Genomic DNA, 10154 nt, shown 5'->3' with positions numbered 1-10154 from the left:
ATGTTTGAAATGTTTTATGCTTAAGTTTCATAAAATACTACAGAACTAGATGTTAAACTCCACTACTAGAGTGGATTTTTTGTGCTCTATTGACTTACTGCTTAAGTGTTATCCGACATGATATTTACCGTGTGTCCCCATAAACGTATATATTATCTGAGGGATTTATCCCACCAGAACTATCTGACATGTTGGCATGCACTAGAGCAATAAAAATAACTTTGGGATTGCAATATGAGCATAAAAATTGAAGCAGAATTATATGCGCTTGACTGATGTTAAGGCACAGTAGTGCTAAGATTTTTGTGATCCAAATGTAATCTAGACCCATTTGTTTAACTATATACACTGATCGTCTAATTTCAGTCATTGCCACTTCATTTTTTTTTTTTAAATTAAAGAGCAGTTTTTTTTTTAATTGCCCTAATTGTATCTCTTTTTGCAGGAGTTTGCTTTGCATGTCTTTGTCACTAAGAAAAATACCAGATGACATCCCTTCTAACATGCGGAAAGTTAGGATAGAAAAATGCCACCTTACTGAACTACCTCGGGGGTCTTTTGCAGGTGTCCATGCCTTGGAATATCTATGGCTCAATTTTAATAACATTACAGTAATGCATATAAAAAGTCTGGAAGATGTAAAACGTCTCAAAGAGCTACGTCTACAGGGGAACAAGCTACGATCAGTACCATGGACAGCGTTTCATGATACCCCTTCTTTAAAGATATTGGATTTAAAACACAACAGGCTAGATGTACTTCCCGAGCACGCCTTAAGGTTTCTTGCTAACCTGACCTACTTAGACTTATCCTTCAATCAGCTTACAATCATCTCTAAAGATGTGTTCTCAAATTGGCCTCTGTACCAAAAAGCACATGGATCAGAAGCAAGAGTGGAAATTCTTTCCAATGCAGTCCTGGCATTGCATGATAATCCATGGATGTGCGACTGTCGTCTGAAAGGCTTTGTCCATTTTGTTAAATCAGTCAGTCCCCCTATTATACTGATGAATTCCTATTTAACCTGTTCTAGCCCACGCTCCAAAGCTGGCAAATATTTTCATGAAGTTGAATTGAATAGTTGCACAAAGCCTATTACTTCCACTGTGGTATCAAACATTACTATACAAGAGGGACGCAATGCCTCAATAATATGTATGGTTCAAGCAAGTCCTGTACCTTTAATATCATGGAGCTTTGGTCAGAAAATCATTAAGACATTTAATGGTAAGTTGACATTCCATGACAATTGCTACACTAGAACTTGTTGATCATTTAGTTGAATTAATTAAGACTTGTAACTGTCCTTTGTAATTTAGGTTTAAGTAATTAGGCCAGTGTAGCAAATCAGTTGGTATTTAGGTAAATATTTGTTGAAAGCTGATATCACAGATGGTTTATGTGAGTAAAGTTATTGTTCTGAATGCTACTGTGTACTTGAGTGACATACTGCCACAATAGCTTATGGCTTTTTAAAGGGACATGAAACCCACAAATTGTCTTTCAGGATTCAGATAGAGCACAATTTTAAACAACTTTCCAATTTACTTCCATTACCTTATTTGCTTAGTTCTCTTGGTATCCTTTGTTGAGAAGCATACCTGGGAGCTAGCTGCTGATTGTTGGCTGCTCACATATTCCTCATTTCATTGGCTTACTATTGTATTCAGCTAACTCCTAGTATGGCACTGCTGCTTTTTCAACAAAGGATATAAAAAATGAAGCAAAATCAATAGCAGAAGTAAATTGGAAAATTACTTAAAAATATATGTTCTATCTGAATCATAAAATATTTTTATTTGGGCTTCGTGTCCCTTTAAGATTGTCCGTATCTATGGCACATATTAAAAGTTTTTATATCTTCAGTATTAATTTAAAAGTGTTAAGGAGACAAGCATAATGAAAAAAACATGTATATATTATGCAAATATAAAGAAAATAAAAAAATTATATATATATATATATATATATATATATATATATATATATATATATATATATATATATATATATATATATATATATATATATATATATATATATATAATCTAAAAAATGTGCACTTTAAAATTTCAGCAAAGTACCAGGGTGCTAGACCATATAATTATCCAAGCAAATTCACAGCACTCACTGGTTTTTAATATCCACTCAATACTTCAGAGGTGCTAAGAAAGGGTGCTTTAACCCCATGCATGGATATTTAAAACAAGTGAGCGTTAGAGTGAGACAGGCACTTTCCTGCTATTCTCTTTAAAATATTTGGTTCTGTTAATTTTCTGTTTTTGTCTCTTTCAGTAACCACCACGCCTATTAATGAAGAAACCATAAAGTCCGAGCTTGTTATACCCACCGTACATGTTACAGATGCAGGAATTTATAATTGTATAGCTACAAATTACTTGGGCAACTCTTCCACTTCAATAATACTAAGCGTTCAGTCTCAAAAACTGGGAGATCCTTTTACATCTCTTTCCTACTCTCTACCACCATCGTCATCATCAGAAGAGAATGTCTACATTGATGTTAGGATTTCCAAGCAGACAGTTTATGGAATAGCTTTAGAGTGGTTTGCGGTTACAGAGAATCCAAAGGAAACATGGTACGCTATATATTTTGGAAAATATGAAGAGAATAAAGATGTAATTTATATTGGCCCTGGCATTTATACTTATTCTATTAATAATTTACTACCAGCGACAAAATATGAAGTGTGTGTCACATTGAAGAATCAACTACCCAGGAAAGACCAATGTATTGTGTTTGTGACTGGCAGTGACATCAGTGGACTGGAGCAAAGAGAGAAACTTATCCATATTATTGTGATAGTGTGTGCCATGGTATTGGCAGTGCCTGCTGGGATGTATGCCTGTACCACGGAAACAAGGTTTAACTGCCTTGAAAAGTGCTTGGGCCTATGCAGACGAAAACACAAGGCCCAGAAAAACCTGAAGAAAGAAAACACTAAAGAAAGTACCTTTGACAGTCTACAAGCTAGCAGTGAGGAAGGTCTATGTCAACGTGAAGGCAATGAGGAAAATCGGAGAAGGAGATGTTCTGAAGAGAAAATTAACAAACAAAAACCTGACCACAGAAACACTGCAGAATTATATTAACTTCAATACACTTGGCTACATTTTGTTGTGACTGCTAACGACTCTCAGAGCAAATCCAAGTCATACAAATCCAAATCATACAAAGAATGATAACATGCACAAATTTTAGGGAATAAAAATAAATAAATACAATAAAAAATAAAACAAGAAATTAGATCAAATTAGGCTACAAATAAATGTAAGCAAGGAACACGCTAACAAGTAATAAGAATCTTTAGGTGCTATTTGAGCATAACCAGACATTTTGAAGCCTTCAAACCCAAATCTTCATTTAAAAAACAAAATACTGATATAATGGCAACACACCTCTCAACATTTGCACAGTTATTTGATTAGACTTAAAATCTCAAAGTTTCCACTGACATATTTTACATAAAAGGCAGTATGATATGTGCTATTTTGTCAATAAGATCCACAAAATGTTGTGTATATATTGCTGCCGATGCACCAAAGAACTCGGGGAAAGGTTTGCTTCCATAATTGTTGCATTGTCAAAAAATGTATCTACAATAATTCTGGTGGAAAAGCAAGCAGGGATACTTACCTAGTTGTGTTAAAGGGACAGTCTAGGCCAAAATAAACTTTCATGATTCAGATAGAGCATGTAATTTTAAACAATTTTCCAATTTACTTTTATCACCAATTTTGCTTTGTTCTCTTGGTATTCTTAGTTGAAAGCTTAACCTAGGAGGTTCATATGCTAATTTCTTAGACCTTGAAGACCACCTCTTTTCAGAATGCATTTTAACAGTTTTTCACCACTAGAGGGTGTTAGTTCATGTATTTCATATAGATAACACTGTGCTCGTGCACGTGAAGTTATCTGGGAGCAGGCACTGATTGGCTAAACTGCAAGTCTGTCAAAAGAACTGAAATAAAGGGGCAGTTTGCAGAGGCTTAGATACAAGATAATCACAGAGGTTAAAAGTATATTAATATAACTGTGTTGGTTATGCAAAACTGGGAAATGGGTAATAAAGGGATTATCTATCTTTTAAAATAATAAAAATTCTGGTGTAGACTGTCCCTTTAATGCTCATTAATTTACCTAAACATCAATCAATTGCTTTAAAACTTTGCACTACCTAAGTTTTTCAATTCTCAAACCTATCCTAGAAGTTTCATGGATTTTGGTTTCCCACAAGGTAAATTAGTGACATTAACAATTCTGGTGTAGACTGTCCCTTTAACTAGCTATTTATTTTGCATTTTTAATTTTAAATGGGTAATTTAAATTCCACACTTTGTACTCCTACATGACTAAATGAATATCAGTTTTTCCCTGGAAATAAGCTTCACTTCGCATCCACTCAAATCTATCTTGTGATCTCTGATGAGAGCTAACAAGTCTGAAACAGTTGTTTTTTTGCTTTTTTTTTTGCTGCCCCTACTTCATAAGAGGATTTTGCTGGTAAACACAGCCATCAAAGCATCTCCACCATAACTGTAATTTAATAATTTTCCAGTTAAAAAATGGTCAATTAGGAGTTTCTGTTGCGTGCCTGATAATTTACTGTCCAGTTTGATACTTGTATTTAATTGTCATCCCAATTGATACACTATGTGGCTCCCTCTCTTGTTTTACATAGAGAACTATATATGGGCGACGGACATCTACTCAGTGTGCGGACTTTTGGAAAGTTTGTTAAACTTAATTTTTTTTTGTATTTTTGGTGTCTCATGGGCTCATTTATTTTTGTGGGGTGTTTTTTCTTCTATCAGTTTTAAATAAACAGACCTGTATATATGCTGTTAGAGATTATGATAATACAATATTAACAATTCTCTGTGCATAGTATCATTTTGCAAGAAACCAGCACATTTCAGTTAAACTCAAATGGATAAAAGTGTTATAACATTAATTACACTTACAATAACCTTAACCCCTTGAGTGCTAATGACGGCTCTGAGCCATTGCAGAGTTTCCCACTCTGGTGCTAACAACGGCTCAGAGCCGTCGCTAGCACTCTCCCACCTTGATGGAGATCTGGGGGCTCCCACCCGCTCCTACCCCGGCAATCGGGCCCACATAGTGACAGGCATCGCCGGGGCTTCAAGTTATGCGTGGTGACGTCATTGCGCAATTTTATTTAACATTAACAATGCTAAATATAGGAGCAGGGAGCATGCTGTTAGATCGCCTAACCTTTCCAACAGTGTAAGTCTTAGGGATCTGAAAGAAAAAAAAAAGTTAAAAAAATGTATATTTTAAAAAATATAAAACAAAAAAACTAAAAAAGCTTAGCACCCAGGTGGGAAAGTGCTTAGCACTCAAAGGGTTAAAGGAAATATTGGTCATAAATATATTGCTCACTTGTATACCATTTTTAAATGTATATTTTCAATATTATTTGTACATACTTTGTAATAAACATGTTTATAGTAATTATTTGGTTCTGTGTGAATTTTCTACTTTTTTGAGGGTCATGCTAAGACTTTAGCAATGTTTGCTAAACTTTTTTTGTTACAGAAAACTGCATAGAATCACAAATAATTAATTAGGCCATTAAAGTAACAGTATACACCAATTTGCATATAACTGCATGTAATAGACACTACTATAAAGAAGAATATGCAGAGATACTGATCTAAAACTCCAGTATAAAACCTTTTAAAAACTTACTTAGAAGCTCCCAGTTTACCACTGTTGATGAGTTTAGGCAGGGACACCCATTGAAAGGGGGCCGAGAAAGCAGAAAGGGCAGCACCCCCCCTCCCCTGCATATAAAATTACCCATTACACTAACATGAGCAAGCAGGAGTCTGTGGACTTGGGTCCACGTCTAATACTTTGGGGCTTGGTTAGGAGTCTGAAAATCAGCACAATATTATTTTAAAATAAGCAAAAGTATACATTTTTACAAAAACACTCCCAGATTGGCTATATAAATGGATCATCTAAAAACTATGTATGTGAAGAAAAATCTAGTGTACAATGTCCCTTCGACAATTTTCTTTTTTAAAGGTTTTTTTCATGAGGGGGGGGGGGGGTAGCTCTAAATATTGCTGAATCAGAAAAGTAGGGTACCAACAATTTAGAATGAAGAAAGGAGCACCGGATCTGCAATAGAACCAACTTTTATTCCAAAAGATTAAAACATTTAGATCTTCAGCATACAATCAAGGGGATGTACAGCAGGGTTCCCCCAGCTAGAACACTACAACGGCTGACACATTTCGGCTTAACGCCATACTCCAAGTGACTTGGAGTACGCCGTTAAGCTGAAACGCATCAGCCATTGTAGTGTTCTAGCTGGGGGAACCCTGCTGTACATCCCCTTGATTGTATGCTGAAGATCAAGATGTTTTAATCTTTTGGAATAAAAGTTGGTTTTATTACAGATCTGGTGCTCCTTTCTTCATTCTTTCTGAGTCTACGTTCATAGGGCCGTTCAGTGAAGCACGGATCTTGGAAGTGAAGCATTTGCTCTTTATTGGTTGGCTATTCCTCACACACACACACACGTATCATCCAATGGATGTCTGAACCGGCTTTTTGACAAAAATACGTCACACGCTACACAGCTGAGAGGTTTCACAGTGCTGTGGGAAGCTGTAGTGAGCCAGTTGTCTTGCCATTTCAGATTGAGAGGAGAGTATGAGGGTAAGACTGTTCCTTTATGCACATTTTCACACTGTGCTTTAGTATCACGGCTCAGAAAAAAGCGGCCATACATACGGATACATTATACGTAGCAGTTTGGGGTCAACTACACTACCGTATAGTTTGATACACATTTGAAACTACGGTAGTTTCTCAATGAAGGTATGCTTAGTAGCTGACATGTGAGGATCAATGTGTGCAACTTGGAAGCTAGAATCTCTATGTTTGTGAGGATTACGCTAATACGCTGAATTGATGATATGTGAACTGTGAACTGCATAAAACTATGGAATTACACACAACATAGTCATGAAAATTGATTGCAGTCAAGTGTATATGAGAGAGCACAGATTATATACTTACAGTGGATTTGGACCCTCATATTGAATTATCAAATTAGGAAGTGAGTATGTGGGGATTTTAGTAGCTAGAAAATTATCTGAGTAGAATGGACTAATTCAATAGATTATAAGTTTGACAAGATTTTTTACCCTGTAACCCCCAAAATTATCCTTATTTTCTACCAACATTTTATCCAGCATTCTCTTGCTTTTTATTTTCCTTGCCTGTACACTTCCTGTCTGTTTTGTAATCATATGTAGCCTGCTCCATACTAATATGTTTATGTATACTGCAGTAAAAGTATTTAGATTACTCATCTAAATTTAAAGGAACATCAAACACAAATATAAACTGCCAATACAGAGCTAGATTACAATTGTTTGCACCATAGGGATAAGGGGTATATCGCAAGGGTTTGTGCTCATCGTGGTTACTGCTCATATTACAAATTGAAAGTAAACAAGATCGTTTAGGAGCAATCGTGATTTACGCTAAAATCATTACTGCGATTTTAGAGCTGGGGTTAACTGGAAAAAATAAGAAGTTGCACAAAGCTTTTAAAAAATCATTACAAAACATAGTTACATCTACCTAAAATATAATCATGTATATATATATGTTTATTTAAACCATCATATATATGGATAAATATTTATTAGCGTGAATGAGAATATGTGATGGTGTTTGTTTTTTTCTACTTTTTTTTCTCCATTTACTTCTATAGGGGAAAACATGAACCCACACGCAATATTCTAACTTCAGATTTTGCGCTAGTTGGGTTACCGTTAGAACGAAAACAGTTTACTTACAACTTGTAATACCATTGCAACCCGACTAGTGCAAATATCTTAATTCTATCAGAGTTATTGCTCTAGCGGAAGTGCAAAATACCGCTCCAATTGTAATCTATCCCACAATGTTTGGTTAAGCATAGAAAGAACGCGATGTACGTACATTGTTGATATTAGTTTGTATTGCTTGAAAAATTTTGCTCCCCCCTCCCATTCAGAGGGACTGGAGATCTGAAGTGAACGCTGCAGTTCTCCTGAGATTGTTTTTGTGTAGGACAATGCTACATTGATTCTAATACTAGACACATAAAAGAAGACAAAGAACACAAGTTTTACATTGGGTTTATCCCTGAACTGTTCTTCAATATCAAAGCCCTGCATATAAAAGTAAATGCTTTCAAAATGTTTCTATGCATTTTTTTTTTTTTTATTTATGTTTGGTGCTTTATTAATTTTATATACAATGTATGCATAAACAAATTGTGATGCTGATTGCCTCTCAGTAGGGGCCCAATTATCTAATATTTATATGATCTGACACACAGAAAATTCTATGAAAAAAAAGTTTGTCCCTGAGAGTTGTGAGAAAGTAATGAAGTTTGCTGGGGAGAGAGAAGTTAGCAGGAGCACACAGTATAAATGATAAATACTGCTGATAATACAAATACAATTACTCTGCTTGCTATGTATAGACCTTACAATCTCCCCAATATGCTTATGCATGTGTTTTTCTATTAGAGTAACATCTTTTGCATATTTTGACACAATCTCGCTATTTTTCAGTTTTGAGATAAAACTGAGATCTTCAGGGGAAAAAATGTTTAACAAATACTTCAAACTTCACTGAGAACTTTCAGCTACGAGAAATGGTGTCCACAGAAATTTCTTCTTCGGGGAGCACTTCCAGGAGGTCCATCAGCGCCTCAATGGGTGGGCAAGACTGGGCATGTTGCAGGTGGAGCTAGGCATGTCATGGGCAGTATTGATAGTGTTGCAGGGTCTGGCTGGTGCTGCTGCAGTGCCTGGGCAGAGTGGTGGTGGAAAGCCACAATTGGGTGGGCTAGTGCCTCCCCTGGTGATGCCACTGGCTACGACTATGGAACGCCCCTATACAGCTCACTAAGTTATTTTAGAATAAGAAAACAATATGCTTTGAATTATGAGTATGCATTTTACACAGCTTTTTGCATGTGCAGTGTAGTTTTATTATGCCTTCTTCAGTATGAATTAAATATTTTTCCCCTGTGTAATTTCATTAGGAATTGTTCCATAATTCCACAATTTTAGCAGGACTATTTTGTTATGGAGAGAACACCCTTTTGGAAGACACACTAGGCTAGATTACATATGGAGCTCTAATTGTTGCACGCAAGCGAAAAAGGAGTGTTTTGCTGGCGTTCGTCTGGTTTTTCGCTTCTATTACAAATTGAAAGTAAATGTGATCGCCTAAACGCAAATAAAGTTCATGTGCGTCGGGTTAGCGTGACCTCAGAGCTCTGGTTAACTGTTTTGCGAAACAAAAAAGTGTCACAAAATACATAAAAAATACTTTACAAAGTGCACTTACACTCATTATAACACCATATTTAAAAAACAATTGCACAAAAAGTTATAAGGGCTCAAAGATATGAGGTCTCAGGCAGATAAAAAGGCAGGCAAAGGGCTTTTACATAGATATACATACATATATACATGTCTAAAAATGTATTTATACATCAGAGTCCCCAGAGTCACAGGCAGTTAACCCCAGACAGGCCTGGGTGCACGGCCATAGGGAAAATCACAAAAAAATGAATACAACACAAAGAGAAAGCCCAGCACTCACAAACACTCAGCTAAAAGCAAAAATGGAAGGGTTAGTTACTGCATATGGCCAAATGGGACAAGCCCAGGTACCCTTCCGTGTTTTGTATCTTTCTAGGGTGATTACATAAGCCTGTGCACCCTTCACTTGTTCCCAGTTTGTTGGATTGAGAGCTTGCATTGTGTGGCTGTTTTAGGGTCCCAGGTTTTGGAAGGGACTTTGACGTGGTACCTGGGCTTATCACATTTTGCCAGATGCGGTAACTAACTCTTCCATTTTTGCTTTTAATCTTAGCTGAGAGCTTGTAAGTGAGTGCTGAACTTTCACTGTGTGTTGTACTATTTTTTTTGTAATTTTCCCTATGGGCCTTGCACCCAGCCTTGTCTGGGGTTAACTGCCTGTGACTCTGGGGACAGCACAGCTTACTGTGAGGGCCAGTGAGCACCCAGAGCTGAGCATGTTGCAGGGTCATAGATGTGTACCCAGTCCAGTCTGAGAGT

The 10154-nt window shown here is 36.4% G+C and overlaps 1 protein-coding gene across 1 annotated transcript; it reads left to right on the top strand.

Annotated features, from left to right (window-relative positions):
- Positions 1-440: 440 nt before the first annotated feature.
- Positions 441-3113, top strand: LRIT2 (leucine rich repeat, Ig-like and transmembrane domains 2). Its single transcript, XM_053691642.1, has 2 exons — positions 441-1227; positions 2296-3113. The coding sequence occupies exons 1-2, from the start codon at positions 459-461 to the stop codon at positions 3111-3113; spliced, it is 1587 nt and encodes a 528-aa protein (XP_053547617.1). The 5' UTR covers positions 441-458.
- The last annotated feature ends 7041 nt before the right edge of the window (positions 3114-10154 follow it).

Source organism: Bombina bombina, chromosome 9 (genome assembly GCF_027579735.1).
Source record: "Bombina bombina isolate aBomBom1 chromosome 9, aBomBom1.pri, whole genome shotgun sequence".
NCBI classification, from domain to species: Eukaryota; Metazoa; Chordata; class Amphibia; order Anura; family Bombinatoridae; genus Bombina; species Bombina bombina.
This window is presented reverse-complemented; position numbering and strand designations above follow the sequence as displayed.

Bases quoted from the DNA above. Each gene is read 5' to 3' on its own strand.
- LRIT2 (XM_053691642.1), top strand. From the start codon at position 459: ATGTCTTTGTCACTAAGAAAAATACCAGATGACATCCCTTCTAACATG. The intron at 1,228-2,295 runs GTAAGTTGACAT...TGTCTCTTTCAG, and splicing joins AATCATTAAGACATTTAATG to TAACCACCACGCCTATTAAT.